Source organism: Macrobrachium nipponense, chromosome 1, assembly GCF_015104395.2.
Source record: "Macrobrachium nipponense isolate FS-2020 chromosome 1, ASM1510439v2, whole genome shotgun sequence".
NCBI classification, from domain to species: Eukaryota; Metazoa; Arthropoda; class Malacostraca; order Decapoda; family Palaemonidae; genus Macrobrachium; species Macrobrachium nipponense.
In genome coordinates this window covers 96,912,427-96,939,367 of record NC_087200.1, presented here as the reverse complement: position 1 = coordinate 96,939,367, position 26,941 = coordinate 96,912,427, and the positions used below count along the sequence as shown (strand labels likewise).

At 36.3% G+C, this 26,941-nt stretch overlaps 1 protein-coding gene across 16 annotated transcripts in view; it reads right to left on the bottom strand.

Annotated features, from left to right (window-relative positions):
• LOC135219499 (GTPase Era, mitochondrial-like) overlaps nucleotides 1-26,941 on the bottom strand; it is a 619,404-nt gene that overhangs the window by 56,538 nt on the left and 535,925 nt on the right. For 13 of the 16 annotated variants that reach the window (XR_010315451.1, XR_010315452.1, XR_010315455.1 and 10 more), the window contains one exon: nucleotides 24,802-24,931. The exons of 1 other annotated variant lie outside the window; for it this stretch is intronic. Coding sequence is in view for 3 of the 15 variants with exons in the window: in XM_064256322.1 (XP_064112392.1) it covers nucleotides 24,802-24,931 (130 nt within the window). In the remaining 12 variants the exon portion in view is untranslated. Of the gene's footprint in view, nucleotides 1-14,476; nucleotides 14,637-24,801; nucleotides 24,932-26,941 lie in introns of all 16 variants that reach the window. 2 more of the 16 variants (XM_064256314.1, XM_064256321.1) reach the window with 1 other exon arrangement.

Here is a 26,941-nt window from a genome sequence, read left to right as displayed (position 1 = left end):
ACATATCCAACAAAAAGTGTAACAAAAAAGTTGAGAGAAAATATGTACTTTTAGACCAAAAAAGTTGAGAGAAAATATATACTTTTAGACCAAAGCAACAACAAAATAGGAGCATACTGCAAAATATGCTCGAAGAATTTTAGCATTAAACATGGTGGACTGAGGGATGTGCGACAGCATGGATCAACAGCAGCACTAATCAAATAAACAAACAGCCTCAGCTGCAGCAGTGTTGGGAATAAGATCATTATTCCCTGCAAAAAATTCTACAGAAGCAGAAAAGGTATGGTATATATGTGTGTGTGTGTGTGTGTTGTTCAACTACCTCTCCAATCTAGGTGACCCTTATTTCAATTTTCAAAATCTGGTCACCCTGCTGTCTCTCTCAGTACAGAATTGTATTTGATACTGTAATGTAGTGTTATATATTTTTCAGTCTGTATACTGCGTATGTACAGTTCCCTCCAGGAATTTCGATACAGCTACCTTCACCCATTAGTTCCTATTGTATAAGAATGTTATGGTAACACTGCAGGTCTTTGTTTACCTGTTCCCAAGTGAATGCGTCGTCATATTGTAACAACAGTCGTGATTGGCTGGAGCAATTTATGTGCTCATTTTCTTCATTGAGGCAAAGTCAACGGTGACATTTATTTACATAGATCGCTGTATATAATGGCCTCATGATAATGTGTATATATTTACAAAGAAATGAGCTACAAAAATATAAAAGAGTGCGTTTATTTTACATCAGCTCTTAATTACCAAGCAAAGTAAAAATCTCATTCTGTCTTTAGCCATACATCGCCAACTTCCACCCAAACACAGGTTTAGTTGAAGTTTGTCGAGGTCATTGACTCTTTATGCATCACTCTGTCTTAATTCTAGGCTGCTTCAGCTCACAGTATACCAGACATATTGTCTGTTACTATGATTATTTTCAGTGTGGTCATAGTGAGCTTGCAGGAGGTTTATTATACACCGAATTCAGATGACATAGATAATTCCACATAATAATAATGATAAATCCTGTATTATAGGCTATCTGGGCCCTTAACGAGTTATGGTATATGCATATATTTTAAATAAATATGCATACTCATGCTTACCTAATTCATGAAGTTGAAACTTGTAAAATTGCTTGGTGAATTTGTTGTAACATTTACCATATTACAGCCTTAAGGGACCTACAAGATTATACGCCGAGCCACGCAACATATGAATAGCTCAAAATTGCCTCCTGAACAACCAGTTAAAATCACCCTACAATTGTAATATATTACATTTTGTATACAGATAACTTCCATATCTGTAAATAAACCCATGACCCAAGGGGTCATTGGCGAATTAGGAGTGTAACCTAAGCGCCATAACAGGACGTGAAACTAGACCATGCTATGCAATGCTTGCAGTAGCCTGATTTGCATTTGTATGCATAAACATTTAGAATGTCTTGTAAACAGGTCACAACACCTTCCATGGGAAGCGGTTGACCTATTCACCTGTAGCAGAAACACGTGACTTCCGAGATAGCTAGTGTTACGCTATCGACGCCATCCTCTTGTAGTTCAGTTCAACTTAGATTTCCCAACTGAGCAGTCATCCGACCAACCTTTCCTATACTCCAGTGATGGAGCTAAGAAATAAAGTTGCTAATAAGTTATCTCAGTCCGTTTGAGTCATCTCCCTTATTCTGAAGAACAAAAATCTACTAGATATCACTCAGACGAGAATGGGGAAAAAGAACCACAATGCTTGCGTATAACCGTCGCAAGAAAAGACATACAAACTGTCGCCGTCCTATACCATTGTAAGAGGTGGACAGCGGACAGTAAGAAATGGTGGCAGCGGACAGCAAGAAATGGTGGCAGCCCTTAATCTACAGTTACAAAGAAGTATCTACGCCTACCAAAGCAATGGAATCATCGAGAATCAGCTATAAATCAGAAGTAAACTGAGGAAACAAGATCTTCAATCAACAGGCAACTGTAAACATCCTATGAATACGAAGAAATGTCCTTCATCGAGACGGATTCAAGCATCCAAATCAACGTTTAGCGAACGACTTTCATCACATATCTTCAAGAATCAAACCGGACGTGAATGCAGCATCGGACCTTCAATAGGAAGTGAAACATTCATCAAATAAACAACGCACGACCAGAAGCCAAGGTGAAGAGATTGGGTCAAGCGCGGAGCAACGCGAGAGAGAGAGAGAGAGAGGCTGTGACATCATCACGACAACAACAGTCTTCCTGCAACGTGCGAGAGAGAGGGGCTGTGACGTCATCTTAACACAAGTCTTCCCGCATATATACTAAAGCTAAGTACATCCTTTATCCATTCAGGTTTTATCAGTGAAGTGTTTTACATCACGAGTCGATCGTCCATTATTCCCGGGGTGAGTTATACGTAATCTTAATCTTCCTTCATTACAGGAATCTATCTTCAACTACGAATTCTCGCCTGCAGAATTTTTTTTTCTCTTTGTTGCTAATTCCTTTTTCTTCCAGAAGTTCTCCGGAAATATCTTTATTACATTATCTGTCTTTAATATTATCATTTTGGGGGACTATTATAATCTGCAACACATCTTTATTTTATATTACATATGCGTTTACGCAGTGGACGTGTGTACTCATATAGATACTTTGATAGACTCGCAAGGAATCGTAGTGATAAGAAAAAAGCAAAAGTTAACATGGCAACCACTGTGGCTGGCTCTTCCGCACCCGGTAACCCCAATCCCGTGGTTACTCTAATGAGTGCTAGGTCAGCAATAGTCCCTTTTCAAGGTCAGGTCAATGGGTTCCTGCCTCAAAAAGTTGAGTCATGGATCTCATCAGTAGATGCTCATTTAAACGCAAAATGCATCACAGACCCATCTGTACAATTACAGGAAGCTAAAAGCTTCATAGACTTTGCTAAAGGAGATGCAAGCACATATCTTAGAGGAGTCTCTTTCCAAGAGGCGGTTACATGGGACGATTTCAAAGTTAGGCTACGTGCTATATATGGCGGTGAAGAAGCCTCAGACGTAGTTTTGGCTTTAAAGAACATCCTTAATCAAGCCTCTATGACTCAGCTTAATGTTGTAGAACGCGCGGCAGTAATTGCCGACCGGCTAAATGAATATCAAGATAACTTACATAACTCCACTTGGGTTACAAGAACCAATATCGCCATGAAAGATTTCATACGGCTAATATACTTGACTTGCATGACAGTTATGTTGCCTGAAGCTTTAGTGCGCTGTTTTGACAAAAAAGCTCACGCCCGACAGCACGGAACTAGATGTGTAAAAACAGATAAAAAAGCACATGTCTAAGTGTACTGACCTCGATCCCTTGCTTACTCAGGTTTTTGCAAAAATTGAAAATAAGCCACAACAAGTAAACGTAGTTCATAATAATCAAGCTGCAGGGATGATTTGTTACAATTGCAAACGGCCAGGACACATGATTTCAGACTGTAGGACGCGTTTTTGTTCAATTCATAACAGTTCCACTCATTCATATAATTGTTGCTTCTCGCGAAATCAACAGCAGAATCCTAGAAACACGCAAACTGTTGCCAATGAAAACAAAAAGAAGAATCCTCAGTACTATAAGAAGAAGCAGGTGAACAGCAATGCTGTTCAACATCAGAAACAAACAAATCGTGCTTCAAGTAACTCTGTTCCGGGGCCGTCTAGCCAAAACTCACAAGGTCAGACGAATTTTCCGAATGAGCAAAGCAAAGCAAATATAATGTAGTCAACTCCAATGGGGGAGAGGATGATGTTGGGTCATTCATATCAACATCTTTTGTATCAAATAATCAATTTAATCATTTACCAGATCATTGTGAGGCAATCGATTTTCCTATGAAACACACGGCCGAATCCAATAAATCAGTGCAGGTTCCCGTAGATTTGCAACAAATTCACACAATAATAACCCAAAATGAATTATGCCCCACATTACATGCAGTAAATTTAGAGCACCGATCCTTCACATTATTTTTTTATTTTGGTAGTCCACGTAATATCATGGATTTGCAGACTCACCACTTGTTATTTTCGAATTTCCCTATAGAGAAGTCCGGAGTAAGGCTCTCTGGTATAGGAAATAATGAATTAAATGTGGTAGGAGTAACTCATGTTCAGTACAAGGTCGGTAGCGCACGTTTACCAATACCGTTATCATCGTACAAAACATTGATATGTATCCAGATGTAATTTAGGATATCCGTCTATGGGCACTCAAAACATTATCTTAGCCCCTGCCAAACACGGCGTGTATATCAAAGGAAAATTCTATAAGTCTTCTAACACCTTAAAATCAGTTTTGGATAAAAAGGAGACAACAAATAAAACAGTAACGTACGTTGAGGAACCAATCACTTGTCTCATGAATCAAGAAATAATACATGCGACCCAACAGAATTCTCGCTCACCTGTAATATCAGCTTGCACGCACTCTCTCAAGCCGAACGTAACTTCGAATATATTAGTGCGAGTAAAGAAAACTTTGCCAGGATCTGAAATGTTAATCCTTTCCGACACTCTGAAAACTAACGAATTGTCCGTCACACAAGCCATATATACAGTCGGCTCACAACAACAATGTAACATTGAAGTCTGTAATCATTTGAATACCACTTTAGTAATTCACAAAAATCAACATATCTTGGATGTGGAAGTTTATAAACATCGCATTCTTACCTTCACTGAGATCAATCACGCTCAATCAGTTGCGGATGAATCCCTTTTGCAATCTATTAAAAGTAAAATCAATAAAGACATTCAAGAAGAGGAAATTCAGCAGAAATTTCTTGATCTTTTAACTGAATATCATGATGTTTTCTCCACTACTGAGGGATCCTTAGGAAAAACGGATTTCATAGAACACCAAATAAGGTTAAAAGACAAGCAGAAAATTATCTATGTACCTTCGTACAGACTCCCTATGAAATTTCAGAATGAGATAAATGATGAAGTAGGTAAAATGCTAGAAGAAGGAGTCATTAGGAAATCGAACAGCCCTTATAATTTTCCGTTAAGAGTTGTACTGAAAAAAGATCGAACTTGGCATATCTGTGTAGACTTCCGTCGCTTAAATGAGGATACGATCCCTGATCGATTCCCAGTGCCATGTACTGACGATATTTTATCTTTGCTAGGTCAGAACAAACATTTTACCAGTTTGGACTTACTTAAAGGCTTTCACCAGATACCATACACTGCCTTCAGCAAAGCCAGGGGACATTATGAATTTTTGCGTATGCTTTTTGGTTTACGTTGTGCTCCCATAACATTTACTAGAATGATCAACATAGTGTTTGGAGACTTGTTAGGGGATATCCTACATGCCTATATGGACGACCTTGTAATCTTTTCTAATACCTTAGAAGAACATCTACGTAAACTGGAGCTAGTGCTACAGAGACTAAGACAGCATAATTTAAGGGTAAAGATAAGTAAGTGTGAATTTTTCAAAACAGAATTAGTCTATTTAGGTTATACGGTGTCTAGTCAAGGTCTTAAAGTAGTCCACGATAAGGTGTCGGCTATCCGTAACTTTCCGATACCTAATAACGTCAAGGGAATACAGCAATTTCTGGGGTGTAGTGGGTATTACAGGAGGTTTATACGCAACTACTCCATAATAGCCGCTCCCCTAACCGATCTTATGAAGAAGGGCGTAGATTTCATATGGTCTGAGAAGCATCAACAGGCGTTTGATACCTTGAAAGATGAACTGTGTAGTTCTCCTATATTAAAATTTCCTGACTTCAGTAAGGAATTCTTTATTGCAACAGATGCCTCAGACCTAGGAGTAGGTGGGGTATTGCTTCAGCAAAATGACAAACAGTTTTTCCCTATAGCTTTTTATTCACGTAAACTGAGACCTTCCGAAAGTAAATATGCAGTAATAGATAAGGAAGGGCTAGCTATTGTTAACTCACTAGTGCATTTTAAGTTCATAATATACGGTTATCCCATCAAGGTTCTCACTGATCATAAGCCCCTAACCGACTTCTTTAAAGGCTTTAGTCACAGTCCCAAACGAACTCGGTGTCATAGGATCATCCAAGACTTTGGCGCGAGGATCGGGTATTTACCTGGGAAAGCAAATATCATTGCTGACGCATTATCACGCAACCCTGCGTCATCTTGTACGGAGCCATAGCTGAATTAATAGATATATCAACATCCATGGCTATTGTTGAAACTGTATCTGAACAGGAAGATCTGGGCTGGAGCGCTGAACTAATACAGACTGAACAAAGAAAAGATCAGCAATTAGTAAAAATCATAAATGCTTTGAACGCAAATCCTAAGGAAAAGGAATATATAAAGTATGCGCAGCAGAATTATATAATCAAAGATAATATTCTGTGTAGATCCGTGACAAGGAAAACCCGCAACACACCACAGGTGACTAACGACCAGGTAGTGGTACCAATCTCACTTATACCCACTGTCTTAAATTGGTTGCATGCAAATCCATTGCATGGCTACCCGGGGTTCTCCATTATGTCACAGAAAGCCAAATCATTATTTTATTGGCATACGATGCTTACAGATATAAAAAAGCACATAGCTAATTGTCGCACTTGTCAGGAAAACAAAGGGCACACGAAGACACCTGTCAGCCTAGGGGCTTATCCCGTGCCCAATCAACCCTTTGAAAGAGTACACTTAGATTTATTAACAGGGTTTTACGAGTCAGACAGAGGAAATAAGCACCTCTTAGTAATCATAGATGCCTTGACTCGATATACAGAATTGATAGCGCTTAAAACTAAAACCGCGATCCAATGCGCTAGGAAGTTTTACAAGTGCTACATTTGTAAACATGGAATTCCACACATGATAATCTCTGACTCGGGTGGAGAATTCAATAATCATTTCCTTAACTCATTGTGTGAATTCCTTTGCATAAAGAAAATCAATACCATGATCTACCACCCAGAGTCGAATGGGCTAGTGGAAACAGCAAATAGAAAGGTTTTAAACATATTAAGAGTTACACTAGGGGGATTGGACCCCAACTGGGATATTGCCATACCTGCGGTACTAAGCACTCTTAATCACTCATATCATTTATCTATTAAAATGTCGCCGCACGAGGCACTGTACGGTAGCCCAGCTAGAACGCCTTTCCATGTATTTACGCCTACAACCAATTTATCAAATCCTCTAAAGGATGTTATGGATGCAAGCATAAGTCGATATAATATACTTCGTAAGAATCTAGAAGAATCACAAATCATAATGAAAAGGAATCATAATAAAACAAACTGACACCTAAGTTTGAAGGCCCGTTTAACATTTTAGAAAAATTAACGGCCAATAGATTTAGAGTTCAAAACTCTAAATCTATTGGCCCACTGATAAGAGAATCGTACCATTGGCTCACATAAGAAATTAAAAGAAGGGTAGCAGGAAGTGAGGGAAATTTTTGTATCTATGAAACTTGTATAATAACTTATATATATATAATATTTGTATGTAAACATTTTTCTTTAACATGAGTAATTACATATATTTTACTCATTGCAGGTTTCCAAAATGAAGTTTTTATTGTTAGGAGTGATACTGTTCATTCAGACATCTTTATCGTGTGGGAAGAGCGCTAAAAAAAAAAAATATCTAGATTTTACCCATGGCACCATTGTTGAAAGAACAGAAGACGTTTTCATTACAGCAAGCAATATAGTTATAGAAGTAGATATGTAAGTGATTTTCCTCCCGGAGGATGACGTCATTAACCTAAAAAGCGACCTGTTGAGATTCGCTGTATTGTTGAATGAAATGCACCAACGTCATTTTCCTGTTAATCCAGAGAGTTCGCTAGCACAAACACTAAGCATCGTAGAAATGTTATCATACGACTTGCAAAACAAAACTGCTGAGGCAGAAGCTCTGGCTCGAGATCTGCTGATGTGGACTGTGTGGCACAATAACCTCGAAAGACGCAACCCGTTTATCTTTGCTGCACTAAACATCTTTGGATCTGTTGCAAGTTTAGGCTTAGGAATTTCAAATCGTCTTATAATTAATGATCAGAACAAGAGAATTGAGTTTTTGCAACATGAAAAGGAATTAGTTTTGTCAGAACTTCGTACACAATTGTCATCAATTAATCAAATAATAAGTTTGGTGAACAAACATTCTAGTAATATTGACCAGATTATGGAAGTGCAACACTTGCTGGCAACGTTAGCATATTATAGTTCGAAAATTGATCATATCCGTACCAAAATTTCACATTCTATTGAGAAATCAAAAGACTATGTGGAAGCTATTATGCTAGCAACAAGGGGTGTTTTATCACCACATCTTTTGCCTATTAACGATCTGACTTTAACTTTGGAGAACAGATGGGAGAAACTGGGTTATGTTCCTTTGTTAGACACCCATAAGATAGAATTTTATTATAGTTTAATATCAGTAAGCGTTGAAAATTATAGGATCATGATTACAATTCCCTTTGATTCTTCTGATGCCTGGCAGGCATACAAAATCACACCGTTCCCAACTTTCATGACGAATAACTCAAGTCCAGTAATATCCAATTTGACGGGACATGCATTGATTTCCCCTGATAGGGAAACATATACAGTCATTAAGGACTTAGATAAATTCACTCACTGTTCAGAAGCCATGAATAATAAAGTTTGTACAGCTGACTCCTTTGAATTCCATCATATATCAATGGATTCATGCGAGTTAGGTATAGTGTTAAACGGTTCTCTCTCCCATACACACGAAAGTTGTCAGAAAAAACTTTATCCTTTTGACGATAATAAGTTCAATTACAGGCTGAACAATGGCTCATGGATGCGATACGACAAGGAAGGCTTTAAGGTATCGTGCCCGGACGGATCCACGGCCCACTCCCAGATCTTCGTTGCCGCTGACGGTTGCATCGGGACGTCCATGAACTACACGGTCCGAGGAGTTAACACTATCATCAGGGAACGGGCCTATTTCGCGAATTTCACGTGGACCAGCACTGTCATCCCATCCTTACCTCTCCCATACAATGCGAAGGTGGCTCATCGTTTGACGCAACTAGCTGTGATGGACCACATGTCAACGACTTATGCAGGGGGGAATCTTCGTTTCTACGTGTCGCTGGCCGAGATATGCGTTACGGTGGTGATTCTTATCGCCGCTAACATCTTTGCTTGGCGTAGGTTGAGGCGAACACAGATGGATCTTCAGAGGAACGTCATGCCACGTCCAGACAACACTCCTATCGCGCTGAAAGCATTTACCGTTAGAGGCATTTGAAATTGGCCATTTCACTTGACTCGGAGGAAAATTGTCTGGAATTGAGTTGTGTGTGAAAAGCGGTCCGTACGCTGGCAATATGTAGGACAAGAAACTCCGAGACATTGCATTTAATTGTATATATAACTATATAATTATAAATAGGAAGAGTTACAGTATCTTTTGGGCACCTAATAAAATATTGAAGCCCTATATATTAAAATGTCGGTGCATGTACGTACCTGGAATCTATATCTTGTGCACAATCATATGAATCATAATATATCTATATCTTTACCAAGAGTAACAAATATTCTTAAACAGTTACCCATGATCATGTATAAATTATGTATCTCCACGGGGTAACAACTATTCTTAAACAAGTTACCTATTACTATAACCATTCATGTATACATGATAACCTTTTATTTTTTATGGTACCTCCTAATCATTTACTAACATTATGCCATATATAGCAAACATGGATCTGTATTTTCCATGCATTTTTCTTTATTTATGTATATGTCTATTAGATATGTACTTATTTTACATATAATTTTTTGCATATTTTTCCTTGATCACTTGTTTATGGCTATGACTAAATATATATACGGTCACACTCCTAGAAAACATATTTAACGTAACTTTTAATGTTCAGTGCTTGAATGGTAGCTGTCCGAGCTAATGTAAAATATTACATTTTGTATAGAGATAACTTCCATATCTGTAAATAAACCCATGACCCAAGGGGTAATTGGTGAATTAGGAGTGTAACCTAAGCGCCATAACAGGACGTGAAACTAGACCATGCTATGCAATGCTTGCAGTAGCCTGGTTTGCATTTGTATGCATAAACATTTAGAATGTCTTGTAAACAGGTCACAACACCTTCCATGGGAAGCGGTTGACCTATTCACCTGTAGCGGAAACACATGACTTCCGAGCCGTATGGCTACGTGTTCATTTTATTCTTGTTATTCTATAAACGCTGAGATAGCTAGTGTTACGCTATCGACGCCATCCTCTTGTAGTTCAGTTCAACTTAGATTTCCCAACTGAGCGGTCATCCAACCAACCTTTCCTATACTCCAGTGATGGAGCTAAGAAATAAAGTTGTTAATAAGTTAACTCAGTCCGTTTGAGTCATCTCCCTTATTCTGAAGAAGAACCAAAATCTACTGGATATAACTCAGACGAGAAGGGGAAAAAGAACCACAATGCTTGCGAATAACCGTCGCAAGAAAAGACATACAAACTGTCGCCGTCCTATACCATTGTAAGAGGTGGACAGCGGACAGTAAGACAATTAGAGACACTGACTTTATAGCCAGGCGACTTCGAATGTGCCCCAATATTGTCATGACTTATGCCTAGTGATGGCATATAAATATGAGAGATCAGAGTTATATTTGATGTAATGGCTTATCAGTGTTATACCTACTTGCCTTCATTTCTTAAGAAAGCCAATAAGAATTCGTTTTGATAAGTTATAGTTTTGCATAAAAATGGCTGCATGGTAAGTCTTATTTTGTCGTCGATTCTTCGTTGATGGCTACACATTTTTTTTCTGTCGGTGGGACTATGTTAGACTTGAAAACTATCTGAGAAGTGTAGACAGAAGATCTATTGGCATTACATTAGACTTTAGTTGCTTTGAATTAAGAAAAAAGACGTAAAAGAATAAACGAGTGATGTGCTATATCCTGAATTTTGTATCAACCCCACATATCAATAGCAGCGCGATGTATGTATAAGTTCAGGGGGAGCTATGGTTGAAGGATAACATGGTATTGGAAATTTCTTGATTTCTGTGGCTGAAAAATCCAAGTCAGCAACTCCTTGAGTTGCCTAATAACAGTCGATTGTTTTTGGTGGAAACCATTGGATAAAATAATAAATTCCTTTATTTAATAGGGGTTGCATTGGGCTTTTGTATCCTTTTCCCAACATGAAAGTGTAACTTATGCACAAAATACAAATAATTTGCTTGTAACATTAATTTTTGTCTACCAAGGGTCATGGGGAATCATGAAGTTGAAGACTATACAATACTTGGCTGCAGGTGAAAATCAAGAAATCATTGTCTACGATGATATCTCCAATCAAGAGATTAGGTGTAATATATCTCATAATACTGAACAGTATTTAACTTAAAAACAATTCATGGCAAAATTGACTGAAACGGGTTCTGTAGTCATTCAACCAAGTCCATAATCCATAGAACTTTACAAAGGAGGCCATGCATTTTGATGTGTAATTATATTAAAACTAAATCGATTTTTCATCCTGAATCAAAGATGCCATAAATAAAAATCCAATTTGAATTACCCTTTTAGGTTCAGAAGAAAAATCCAGCACACTGCTTGATAATAGACTAGAGAACAAACAAGAAAACATTGTTGAAAATTTTATTTTCTGGTATAGACTTGGGTAATTGACGGGTCCATCACCTTTTGATTCAAGTTCCTCCAGATGGTAGGTAAAACAAAACCTCCTTACTTTCTGAACAAAAATTTCAATGCAGAGATAAAGGAAGCTTTACTGACAGGTACTGGCAATATATGATGCGCAGTTGTTATTTCTGCAATATTACTATGCCAAGCCATTTTATAAGATCTCTCCAAGACATTCAACTCATAATTACGAAAACCAAAACATTAACCAAACTAACAGATATAATTTAAACAAATCATATACTACAGGATAGTCGCAGAGAGCTTCGTAAGAAAATGTTACTAGTATGCTAATACTTGAGAAGGGAACCATGTGGGTTAGCAAAGAGTAGAATCAGCTAGATATTAGTGAAGGGGTACAATATGCGCGTAAAAAGTGATTAATTGATGAATACAAAACAAGAGAAGGAGATATAATGGCACCTTGCAGAGGTTCAAGACAGTGACGGGAAGTGGCTGTTGCAGTCTCCACCAACTACGAATGCATTAGAACAGTCAGGGAAGGCCTATAAATCAGATCATGCGATGAAATAGGTAAAGGGCGCCTGTAATATGCTCTCTCAACCTGTTTACAGTTGCCAACATTCAAATAACTGAATTTTTCAACGGCAGTCAGGATAAAACTAAAAATGTTTGTTCAAAGGAGGCGTAATTCTAAAATAGATGGATTTATTTGCTGAATGCTACTGGTCAGGTTAATGGGGATCTAATTATGGTAAAAGTATAACATGGTATGACATCTATGGAATGTAGACTATTAGGCTTGGTGCTGGGCAATATGTAGTCATGAGCTATCTACCCGAAATTGAATTTCCATCATGGGAAATTGATTTTGCTGACCCCTTGACTCGGGTCTATCAAACACAACGCGGGAACAAAACAACTTAGGCAACCATGCGGCTATTCATAATATATTGGCCTTCTCTCGATTACAAAGTTTAGAAAAATAAATCTTTTCACATCAGAAGGAAAGAAACGTCATGTGTAGAAGCAAACTTTTTTTTTTTTCCCCTCAATTTCAAAATAGTTTCTATAGTCGCTTTCATGAAGGAAATTACCAACAAAGATAACCATCATGAAAATGAAAATGAAAGAAGAATTCGCAATAAGGGCAAGGCTTGGTCATGACAGAATGTCTTACAAATAAGTTCCCACAGCGTAGAGAATATTTTATCCTTATTCTTTACTTTAAGGTCAAAAGCAGTTATCTGGAAACTCTTATAGGTCTTAAAGTCATATAATCAATGAAATAAAACCCGAGATATTTAAAAGATCACCAGTGAATGGCAGGAACACCCTAAGGATCACCTATACTAGAAATCTAGAGTCTAAGGACACCCACCCCTCCACGTTCATTCATTTGATACATACTATAAATGTGGTTTCGAATGGTTTCAACATCTAGATATCGTTCTTCTCCTATGGCTTAGCAAAGCAAGCAACTTCAAATTTCCTGAGTTGGGTCTGGAGAGTAATTACATACTTAGTGATTGAATATGTGATTCAATATCACAGAGTTCATGCGTCACATGTGTTTTTTTTAACCTTCGAGTCATTTTAGTGGGAAAACTTTATAAACAAGTGTTAGGCATTTTAAGTTCGACTAAAGTCACGTCCATCGGTATAGGTTTGAGAAATAACCGGGGCAAGTCTGTTTGGACCCTCTGAAGGTCTTTCAATGCTTTCTTTACTATTGAACTACTTCATGCCTGCATACCTGTTACTTGTTAATTGTCGGATAGACTTCGTCCAAAGCATACTTTTAGAAATTACATTTGTATATTGAGTTTAGCTCCTATATATTTAGATGGGGGACAACATCCCACTCCACTAGATTTAGTCATGTAGCTCCACTAAGTAGTAACTCTGGAGTTTAAACCATTAAAAATGATGCAACCCATGAAAGAGACTATTACTGAAAAGCCAAGAACCATCCTAAATTTTTGTTAGTATAGAGGAGAGGTTCACCTCACGAGACACTAACGGTGGTGATGTATGATAATTAGGATTAAATATGATTTTTTACTGAGACTGTTGTTATCCTAATTTTCGTAATGTGTATTTTAACTTTGAAGTTTCTAATATCAATGGTATTCTTATAATAAAACTTCATTATTACAATGTTGCTTGTTTTTCACAATGGATTTACTAGACAAAATTGATGAGAACACGCAGTCATCAAAATACTTCCAGCCAATCAAGTTCTTCGTAAAAAAACGAAATAGCCCAAGATAATTTGTCACTGCAGTATTACCATAAGAGTCCCAGTATGGCTTACCAATAGCCATACGTTGTGTATCAAAATTCCTGGAGAGAACTGTACATGCTGCTTTTATGTTAAAAGCCACTCTCTCTCTCTGGGTTACTCTTAATAAAAAATAATAAAATACTGATGGGAAGATAGAAAGGCCAGCAGACATACAGTAACGGGGAGAAAGAAAGGCCAACAGACATACAGTAAGTGTGTAGTTTATCTAGAAGCAATGTGCACATGTTATGTACAGTAAACGACCCATATTCACATTCTCGAGATTTGCACTCACCTGTTCGCAGAATTTGCTGCGGAACCTATCTAAACACTATTCGCAGGAGGACACCCTCATTCAAGGGTTTTTCTGTGGAACTTATCTATAAAAATATTCGCAAGTGCATATTTTTTCATAAAGCAATATTCTGTATTTTCATATTACGTATTTACTGTATAATATGCGACATTAAATATTACAATAATATAATATTAAATCATACGGGTACTTACTGGTGATGAATGTTAATTACAGATGATGATATTAGTTGTGTAATCCGATGACTGACAATGAAGATAAACTGGCACAGCAAAGTAGAGGAGTTATATCTCTGAGGGTACCTCTTCACCTTCTTCAGGAGGCGCTTCGTCAGGGGTTTCGGGAGGCACCACCCTCGAGGTAATTGAACATATTAACAAATGTGATATGGTACAGCTTCATGTGTTCACTAACAGGTAAAATTCGTGGCTCCTTCTTCAGTCTTATCCCATGCCTTGACCACTGTCTGTATCTGCCTTACTTCCCTGATCAATTTGCATGAACCAAACAATTGTTCAAATTCCTGGACAGTTGGTGGTATAGGAGAGAAGGCAGCGAGTCCTTCTCCAAGAATGACCTCCCTGAGCATTTTACCCAGTTCATACTCGTTCTCAAGGCAGGGGACTGCACTTTCAGTCATGTAGCAATGGGCTGCTACTTCTCCATGACTTTTGCCCTCTCTTAACATAACAATCATGTCTATTTTCTCTTCATTTGCCATTAACTTTAAGGACCTCTGACGCTTAGGCTCTTTGCCAGAAGCCTTAAGAGATGCAGAATGTTCAGAGGAGATTTTAGTGGGCGATTTCAAAGAATATCCTTAATCCGTAGAAGTATAAACATGCCCAAACAAGAGAACATGAACTTTATTGGGTCAATTGGGTATAAACTGTGCATTGATATTCTGCACATACTGTACATTTTATAAATGTTTTGTTTTAAGATGATTTTTAAATATTATACATACATACATAAATGTTTTAGGATGATACTCTAAGTATGCAGAGCATATCTAAAATACGTAAGACAACGGGAATAGCAAGGTAAGCATGTTTCCTTCTGCAGTACAAAGTATTTTCATGCATATGTACTAAGTATATTTCCGTGACTAAATAAATCTTTAATGATGAAAAAAGATTTACTAATTTTCAAATATTATAGTTCTGTAATAAGTTAATGCAAACACAGCAAAATTTCAGTAACATAATTGGTTCTTCTTAAAAGATGCTTCACCCAAGCCAACTTTCCATGGATAAACAATTCATATGACACCGTGATGCTCTGTTAAAGCAGTACCCAGATGAAATGATACTCGACACGATATTGGTTGTCATCTGCAAAGCAGCCAATCCAGGATTATTATTATTATAAAAGTAGTTTAACCAGACCACTGAGCTGATTTTCAGTTCTCCTAGGGCTGGGCCCGAAGGATCAGATTTGTTGCAAAAAGAAAGTAAATGATTGAATATTACTAAAATATAAGAGTTTTAGCTTACAATTGCGTTTTTCGACCATTTCGTTAGAGTCAAAATTGACCGAACGTGGTTTTTTTCTATTTATCGTGATTTATATGCAAATATTTCGAAAATGAGAAAAGCTACAACCTTCAATTATTTTTCGTTGTATTCTACATGAAACTGCGCACATTTTCATATATAAAACTTCATGTAACGGCTAATTTAAAATGGTGCAAACATTACCACAATCGCACATATGATTTTTTCGGAAGAGTTACCACGCGGACGTAAGGAAAATGTTATTTTTTTCATAAATTCACCATAAATCGAAATATTGGGCTAGAGACTTCCAATTTGTTACAAAATGAAGGTAAATGCTTGAATATTACTAAAATATAAGAGTTTTAGCTTACAATTGCGTTTTTCGACCATTTCGGTAGAGTCAAAATTGACCGAAGGTTGAAAATTTGTCACTTATCATTTTTTATATGAAAATATTTCAAAATTGATAAAAGCTACTACCATGGGTTGTTTATAGTTGTATTGTGCATGAAATTGCGCACATTTCCATATATAAAACTTTATGTAACGGCTAATTTTAAAATGGTGCAAACATTACCACAATCGCATGTATGATTTTTTTCGGAAGAGTTACCGCGCGGATGTAAGGAAAAAGTTTTTTCATAAATTCACCATAAATCAAAATATTGTGCTAGAGACTTCCAATTTGTTGCAAAACTAAGGTAAATAGTTGAATATTACTACAATATAAGCGTTTTAGCTTACAATTGCGTTTTTCGACCATTTCGGTAGAGTCAAAGTTGACCGAAGGTTGAAATTTTGGCACTTATCGTTATTTATATGGAAATATTTCAAAACTGATAAAAGCTACAATCATGAGTATTTTTTTGTTGTATTTTAAATGAAATTGCGCACATTTTCATATATAATACTTCATGTAACGGATAATTTAAAACGGTCCAAAAATTATGTCAAAGTGACGAAATAATTTTTGAGATGTGTCACTGATACTTTTTAGTGCGATAAGAAAGAAATTCGCGCTTGTGCGCCTGCGTAACGATTGCAAACAAAACAACGCCTTGATCCGTGAACTCCCAGCATCCCCCAAGGCGCGTGATTCAAAAGTTTTCGGCTGGTAGGCCTATAAGTATTTTTCCACGAATTTTAAAAAACTTTTTTGAGTCGACGTATGGTACGTCCATTCGGCATACGGGAGACATTTTGACTCGACGTTTAATACGTCCATTCGGCGTTTAAGGGTTAAGGACACTACCTTGTGGAACTCCATTTTCAAGTGGAAATATTTTGGAAAAAACATTATCTATTTTCACCTGAAAAGTGCAGTCAGTCATAAAGTTTTTAACAAATTTAGGAAGATGGCCGCGTATGTTATTGTTATGTAACGATTTTAATATTGCATACCTCCATGTAGTGTTGTATGCCTTTTGAATGTCAAAAAAGACAGCTATTGTAATTTGTTTCCTTTCAAATCCTATACATATATGGTTTTCCAAACTACACAGAGAATCTAATGTAGACCTATTACGTTGTGAACCAAATTGTGTAGGGCTTAAAATCTTATTTTCACGAATGTGCCACCTAAGTCGTGCATTTACCATTTTGTCCAATAACTTGCAGGTTTGGGTATTGGGATTATTATTGCATTTCACCATCTATCTGGAAACAAGTTTTGGAGCCATAAATGATTGAAAAATTTTAGTAAGTATGATTTTGCCAAAGGTGCTAGGTGGCAAATCATCTCAAAGCAAACATCATCACCTCCAGGGGCAGATTTATTGCTGTTCAAGAGAGCATATTATAACTCTTCCATATTGAACTTCTTATCATAATATACGTATATCCTCCTTTGTCTCAAAATGAAGTATAATAGATTCTGCTTTGATTTTTACTTTTTTAAAATGTTTGTCTAGATTTTTGTCACTACTTATTTTGGCAAAACTTGCCCCAAGTATGTTACTTATTTCAAAGGGATCTAAAAATTTATTGCCATTATCTAATATAGCTTGTCTGGGTGGTCTAATGTTTGTTCCGTTTATTTTTCTGAATTTTTTCCATACTTTTTGAATGGATGTGTCTGACACATATGACTTCCAAGATATTATTTTACCTTTTATAACTTCTTTTCTAAATTTGGCTGATATTTTATTATATAAAGGTTTTAATACTTCTATTTCTAATAGTAAAATTGTAATTTTTAATATATTTTCTTCTATGAATGGTTTTGATTTATCAACTTTATTGAATCTTCTGTTTAGAGTATCTAACCTTCTTGCTAGAGAGTGTTTTTCTCGTACTAATTCAGATAGATCATCTGACCACCGAGGAACTTTATGTTTTTTATTATGGAGTTTTGAACAAAGAATAGCTTAGTCTGCTACCTTTTTAATGAAGGACACAAAGAAATTGTTTGTCTCATTTGATTTCTCAAATAATCAAACGATGGTATATTTTTGGTATGCAATTTACAAATGTCCCAATCTGCTTTTTGCATGTTAGAATGTGGAGAATATGTTTTGGTTGATTATTTATTAAGGATATTATTATGGGAAAATGGTCACTTGAGTAGGGGTCATCACTTATATTCCAGTCTAGTCTGTCAACTATATTTATTGAACAAACAGTGACATCTACAGTGGAAAATGTTTCATGAGTTCTGGAATAGTATGTATTTACTTCACTGTCATTCAGACAACAAAGATTATTAGCGTCATTAAGTTTTCTATTTTTGCTCCATCTTTATCCAGTGTAATGTTGTTATAGTCCCATATTGGATTATGCGCATTGAAATCTACAATTAATATTGGATTCTTAAATTCTTTTATTATTTTCTATAATTTGTTTAAATCATACTTTTTATTAGGCTGGTTGTATAAGTTAATAATATCAAACATATTATTTTCTATTTACACTGTTATTGCTGAAATTTGCAATTCAGTGTAATCTATATCTACTTTGTCGTATATAATTTTATTATCGACATATATTGCTGTTCCTAAATTATTTTCATTTTCCTGTGATGTGGCTAATAGATATTTACTTATATTTGGAACATGTTTTCCTATGTGTTGTATACATATAATCATTGGTTCGTGTTCACTAATAAATCGTTGGACTTCTCCTAAGTGCATTCACGTTAATAATCCATTTAAATTCCATTGAATTATATAACAATTGAATGGTGTAATATGAGTGGACAAATTACCCTAGATAATTAAAACTTGTTATAAGTTAATTTGTATTTTTTAGGTCTTGATTCATTTTTTGTTGTAGTTTGAATCTTACTTTCGTTAACGGATACTTTTTTAATATCTTGATTTAATTTTTCCAATTTCATTTTCTTTAGAATATTATCTACAACACTGATGTGTTTCTCTTTGTAATATTCTGAGTGTTCAATACACATACAACCTTCTTCATGAAATTTGATGTTTGTTTTTTCCTTATTCCAATTCTTCATGAAATTTCTTATGGTGTTGGTTAGGCTGTTTTTGGTTAAAGTCTTATTTTTGTGGCACAGTGCTATAAAGCATTTGCTGCAACCGCATGTATCTTCGTGTTTATCAGTTTGTTGTTTTTCCTTGGTTTTTCCTGTGGCGCCTATAATTGGTGATGGGTGAATTTCTTCGCTTTCATTGTAGTGATCTGTATTTTGGTTTTCCATTTCATCTGAATTTTGTGATTCTACTCCTAGAGGTACTACTGTTACTATGGGAGACAGTGGAATATTTGATTTAGTGTTCTGTTTCTGAGTTATTTATCTTTTTACAGACTTGTTTGGTGGAATTAGGTAGGGTCTTATCCAGTTGCCTATTGTGAGTAGTGTTATCTGTTTTATCACATTCTGGTGATTTTAATTCTTCTTTGTCTTCCTCTATGTCACTATCCTTTTCAATTTCCGATAAAGAGGTAAATCAATTTTCCACAGTGGTAATGTCATATATGTCTGAAATTTCCTTTGAAGAGTTCTTTTCATCTTGTATTTTTTGTGGTGGTATTTCTTTATTTCTATTGTCATTTGTTTCAGTCCTGGTATTGCTTGACTTTGAGGTATCTGCATACCTAAATTTCTTAGCTGGGTCATTTAATCCTCTCACTTTCAGTTCTAACTTTGCTTCTCTTATCCACATTCCAGTTCGTTCTTGTAGCAATTTCTGTATTGTAGATATAGAACACACACAATTTAGATCTAGCATGATGCTCTAATTCACAAATTATGCATTTGGTCTGGCCACAGTCCCAGCGTGTTTTATGATCCTGCGAGCTGCAAAAGGCACATCTATGAATATTTCCGCACTTAATGGCTGTATGGCCATATTTGCAACAGTTTTTGCTTTGCATAGGTTTAAGAACTTAAGGTCTTAGTTCCCTAGTTAATCCCAGCATTTTAATTTTCAAGGGCAAGGTTTGGCCACTGAACTTTATCTTGGCTATTTTGATAGTTTTACTTTTGTCTTTCCTGCTTGGGACCTCATATATTTCACAGTCTTATTATATCTTTTCTTTAATGAATCTAATAGTTATTATATCTTTTCTTTAATGAATCTAATAGTATTAATTTATCTAAAGTTTCATCCTCAAGATTTAGTATTACTACTGTGCCTTGCACATTGTTCACAGTTTCATGCCTTGTGACATATTCATGCTATCTATATTTTTTATACACTGATAATTTTCCGATTGGTTTTTGGTTGCTGTTTCAACCAACCATTCCCATATTTTAATTTGCCTTATCCTCACCTCCTGTGATGGGCATCGGTTCAATAAGTAATTTTCCAATTTCAATAAGATATGTCTTTGTCTGCTTCTAAGTTCAAAAACCTTGACCAATTTGACTCCCCAAGGAGAGATGAACATGAATCAGGGTCCTGGCAATATCTACTTCTTTTGGGTTTATTGTATGGTAATAATGTTTTAATGCCTCACTGATTTTCATTATTTGAGTTATCCTGTGAACAGTCCATTGCCATGCCAGAAGTCGTTGGGAAGTTAATTTTTTTCTCCATATAAAATATCATCAATTTCATCCAGGACAAGGTCCCTCTCACCAAGGAGGCCCAACTGGAGGAGGGGCAATACCATTACACACACTGTTAATGGCCCTGGGTCCCTCACCTGGATATGCCCCATACCCATAGTACCTTAAGGGTCGTCAGTCCTTCGAGATCGGACCCAGCACTGCAGGCATGGCTTGACATAAAAATTTCCCCTCACTCAACCATGTCAGGTACTCTAGTTTTATGGGTGGAGTGGCATGCCATCCAACTCCACCCTCCATCAAGTTAAATAGGCAGTGAAATCAGTAGTCCAAAACCATAACAAGGTTGTCACCGAAATAAGAAGGGAAGGAGAAAATTTATAGGGGGAGGAATAAAAGAGTTAGAGGTTCAGTTGAATCCTCGGCAGAGAGAGTAGGCATAAAGGGACATACTCTCTGCAGTGGATCCCTAAGCCCCCAACCTCGTCAAGGAGTTGGGATCAGGGGGGCCAATCCAGGAACAGCATTCATTTTCCTTGGCGCTCATTGGCTATACACTTGGGATTGGTTGGTTGAAAAGATGGAATTGTGGGTACCACCATGCATCTCTCCTTGATCAGCCTAACTGATTAGCGTTACTGATATATGTGGACGTAATCATAAATCTGTGTTTTAGATACTGTATCACCAAATATCTGTGTCAATCGTGCCGAAAATGGCTCCTAAGAAGTGCCCTGCTCCTTCTAAGGCTTTTGGCAAAGAGTCTAAAAGAAAGGTCATGAAACTTGAAGGAGGGCAAAAGTTTTACCGCAGTTGGCAGCCATTTTAATGTGAATGAGAGCATGGTGAGATACATTAAGTAAAAATAAAAAAAAAAAAAAAAAAAAACACAAAAAAAAAAAAAAAAAATAAAATAAAATAAAAAAAAAAAAAGAGTGTAAGCATGAGCTACTTTGGTACAGCTAAAACAGTGTCGACAGTGCGAGATAAAACCATTGTACAGATGGAATCTGCAATGGCATACTGGATCAAGGACTGCCATAAGACTAACTTGCCCCTTGACTCCAACATCATATGTGAAACAGTGCGACAACTCTACTAGCAGTTACCAACTGCTATGGAAAGCGATGACATAGAGGAACAGGAAGGCTGCGATCTAGAGGCACAGGAAGGCGATGAAGAAGAGGAATTAGAATTCTTGGGTTTTGATGAACATCCACCTGAAAAGGTGAAACCACTTTAGGTGGAACCACTTCTGGAACCGGTGGCTCACAACTGGTACCATCATCAGCTCCTAAAGGTTTTCAGGTGAGCAAAACAAAGGATGGTTCCACCGGTTCCAGAAGTGGTTCCACCTAAAGTCTGTTTCCTTACATGGCAAAGCAGCATTGGCAGACATTGAATTGGCCATGAAATATCAAGAGACCTTCAATTAGATTCAACAGAAATGATACCGCCCAGAACAGGTGTTCAATATGGATGAGACTGGACTGTTCTGGAAAAAGATGCCTTCCCAGACAAAGCTAAAGCCTCCATATTCAAGGCACAGGACAGAGTTACCCTCCTAATATGTGGGAATGCTGAAACCAGGCCTTATCACAAGGCTGCAAAACCCAGGGCACTCAAAAACAGGAACAAGGCTTTGCTACCTGTGTTCTGGATGCACAATCCCAAGGCCTGTATCACGAAATTCCTTACGGGGTACTGCTTCAATCAGAGCTTCATTCCTCAAGTTAGGCAATATCTGGGCAACTTGGACATGGAGTTCAAGGTGTTGCTAATTCTGAATAATGCCTGTGGCCACCCTATCAATCTTTATTAAAAGGGAGTCCAGCTGAAGTTCCTCCCTCCCAACAACGCCTCTCTCCTCCAGCCTATGGACCAGGGGGTGATCCGTGCCTTCAAGGCACTATACACCGGGAACTCCCTCCAGCAACTTGTCAATGCAATGGACCTTGACAGTGAATTTACACTGAAAGACTATTGGTGTAAATTCACGACTGCCATGTGTCTATCTGTCATCAACTGGTTGCTGAAGGACATGAAGAAAGAGACCCTGAATGCATGCTGGAGTAAATTGTGGACAGATTGTGGGCATAATTATACAGGCTTCTCTCCTCAGGAAATTAACCATTCGGCCAATAATAAGGCGGTCCAGCTGGCAAGGATTCTTGGTGGTAAGGGCTTCAATGACATCACTGAGGATGAAGTCAACATCCTCAGTGATGCCTACTCTGACCCCTTGACAGACAAGGATTTGGAAGACCTGATGAAGTCTGCCAGCAAGGAAGAAGACACTCCAGGTTCAGGAGAGGAGCAGGAGCAAGAGGAGGCGGGGGGCCTGACTTTGGAACAACTGTCCCAAATTAGGAGAATGATAAACGATGTCCAGGAGTTTGTTTCAACATAGGATCCTTACATGAAACGCTTCTTAAAGTTTTCAAATATCCTTGATGCAGCATTGAAGCCCTATCATCAAGCCCTCACCAACGACAGCAGCTGCCAATCACCATGTTCCTCACACGTACGTAGAAGGAGCCTCCAAAGCCTCCCAAACCCCTGAAGTAGTGCCTCTTGAATCGCCTAAAGAAGTGCCTCCTAAATTGCCTGATGTTAGTGCCTCCCGAAGAGCCTCTTGAAGGTGAAGAGGCACCCTCAGAGAGATGTAACTCCTCTGCTTAGCTGTGCAGTTATCTTCATCGCCATACATAGTACTGCACAGCTAATTCATCATCGTCATCTTTGATCAAAATTCACTCATCACTGGTGAGTACCCTATTTACATATGTTGTACTAGTGTGTATAAAAAATCTTAATGTTCATAGCCATTTTTGTTCTCCCTCTCTCTCTCTTGTTTCCCTTGTAAAAAGAAAACTGGATGGTTTGGATAGTAACTGTATGAAAGAAAATGTGCATGGCTGAATACTTATGGGGGGACTGGATTTTTTCCACACAAATGCAACTAAGGCATACAGTACATACATATATTTTTAACCATAAATTGTTTAAGATTTACTTTGAAATTATATTAATAATATTATTTCAAAGATGAATACTGCAAATAGGATATTAGTTTAATGTATATTTGATCATGGTATTTTTAGGGATAATTTGGTGTTTGAACTTTCAAGATAGCCATTCATAAGCATTTTTAGAGGGGGGGTTCTAGATATTCGTGGGGGATCTGGTATGTATTCCCCGCGAACACAGGGTTGGTTCACTGTACATACAATACACGCTAAAAAATGTATGTAACAATATATCAAGTGGTGGGGGAGGGAGCCACAGTAAGTCTGTAGTTTACCTTAATACAATTTTTAATATACTGACTCACACACTGAAAAAGATGCTCGTCTATGTATACACAAGCAAGTATACACAGACACGAAAATATATGTACAGTATGCAATACCTTACTGTAATAGTAAAGTGCTATACAAAATTAAATAAAAAAATTTAACTAAATTACTGTACTAAAGAGAGGGACCCCAAACTTTGTGAAGTGTTTCATAATTTTTATGATAAAACACACACACAAAGAAGCTTTTAGTCTTTTTGTATATTGTAAGATTTTTTTGTATTTCATACACATATTGTGAGCATAAGTAGACAGAACTATTGCAATTTACTGTACTTTCATTAGCCTAAACTTTACAGTATTGTATTGTGCGTGTATCTCTGAAATTAGATGATAGTGTACAATACTTTAAACTGAATGATAATTACAAAATACTGGTTAGAATACACTATTAATTACTTTACTATATGTAATTGCAGTTCGCTGTGAGCTGTGTGATTTGGCTCTAAGGCACTGCATCAAAGAAGCCATATGACAATCTTTCTGGGAAGGGCAGACCTCCCACGATCTTTAAATTGAGGTGCCACTGTACTCTACATTGTATGTCCACATGTTTAAATGAAGAAAGAACAGCAGTTTTAGAGATGGCAAGAAAGCATTTTTAAATATAAAAGCTGTGATTTCAAACACTTATCAATAAAAAGGTAATTTCTTCCTCATCAGAACTGCTGTGGTAACATTTCTTACCTGATTCTGAAACATCCCAGCGTTCAATATCAAATTTGACTGTGTAAGGTATTTCATTCTTGAAGGTTTCTAAAAACTTTTCCCTGACTGTCATCAAAGCTATTTCTTCTGGGTTCTGATCTGTTACAACCTGTCAACAACAAGACTACTGAGTATAGACCAATTCATCACAAAAACAGACTTATATTCCACTGCATAAGGACATCCTGCTAATGTATATTTATCACCAACTACATATTACAAAATAGTGAATTTCCACATACAAGACAATGTAGAGCACTTTACATGACAAATTAAAATACACAGTACTCTAGTTTTTGTATACTACTCTTTGATAAATATAACAATAATGATCTTTATGATGATAATAATCAACAATCCTCATTAGCCCCATATCCGTTACTTATCTATTAGAATTTAACACCTAGCTCCTTATCTTTCTGGGAAGTGGAAGGGCTGATATTTGGGTCAAGAGTTTGTGGTTGGAATAATCTTAAAGGTAATATATCTCACTATAACTCCCTTACAACACTCGTGCCTTGTAGGGTGAAATGGGCACCGCGTTAAGTCTATATTCAACAACCTGAACCTGCTTGCTACCAAAGCTCGGTATGCAGCTATCACCAATGCATGGGCATATTTTCCAAATGGGCCCCAAATCCTAATATATAGATGGATAGTTTCCGGCATCAAGCAGCAAAACACTTTTGACCCTTTGAACTAGCAGGTCAATTCCAAAATCTGTATCAATGCCTACATTTCTTAAATGAAAAAAAACAATCATAATTATATATATATTAGTATATATATATATATATATATATATATAAATATATATATATATATGGTATATATATTATATATAATATATTATATATATATTAATATATATAATTATATAATTATAGATAGATAAATATATATATATACACACACACACACATATATGTATATATGTATGTATATATATGTGTGTATATTATATTATATATATATATATATATATATATATATATATATATATATATATATATACACACATATGTGTATGTATATATATATATATATATATATATATATATATATATATATATATATATATATATATATATATATATATATATATATATATATATATAGATATATATATATATATATATATATATATATATATATATATATATATATATATATATATATACACACACACATATGTGTATGTATATATATATATATATATATATATATATATATATATATATATGTATATATGTATATATGTATATATGTATATATATATATATATATATATATATATATATATATATATATATATATATGTATGTATGTATGTATGTATGTATGTAGTATGTATGTATGTATGTATGTATGTATATATATATGTATATATATAAATATATACATATATATACATCTATATATATATATATATATATATATGTATATATATATATGTTGTATGTGTATATGTATATATATATATATCGAACTACAAATGTCCTTTAATATCTAATTCGCTCTACCTCGGAATTAATATATTTTCATATATGTTTAACCGAGGGGAATTTATTAAGCGATAATAGAATTAGCAATCAACAGACGCAAACCATCGGCCTCTCAATTCCAGGACTGGCAGTGAAGCCCCAAACAACCCCACCACTGCAAGAGATACAAGTATATGCCGCCTCCCACCTGAAATACCTGCCGTGCATAGGTATTTTTTGTTTTGGAGACTGCATACAGCCCATCTCGTTCTCGGTTGCGTGGTAGTGCTTTTGCATGCATGTAGTCATTATATAAGTCTATCACATTACCGTGATTCATATACATATATCGAACTACAAATGTCTTTTAATATCTAATTCGCTCTACCTCGGAATTAATATATTTTCACATATGTTTAACCGAGGGGGAATTTATTAAGCGATAATAGAATTGGCAGACTGGCAGTGAAGCCCCAAACAACCCCGCCACCGCAAGAGATATAAGTATATGCCGCCTCCCACCTGAAATACCTGCCGTGCGTACGTATTTTTTGTTTTGGAGACTGCATACAGCCCATCTCGTTCTTGGTTGTGTGGCAGTGCTTTTGCCTGCACATATTCATTATATAAGTCTA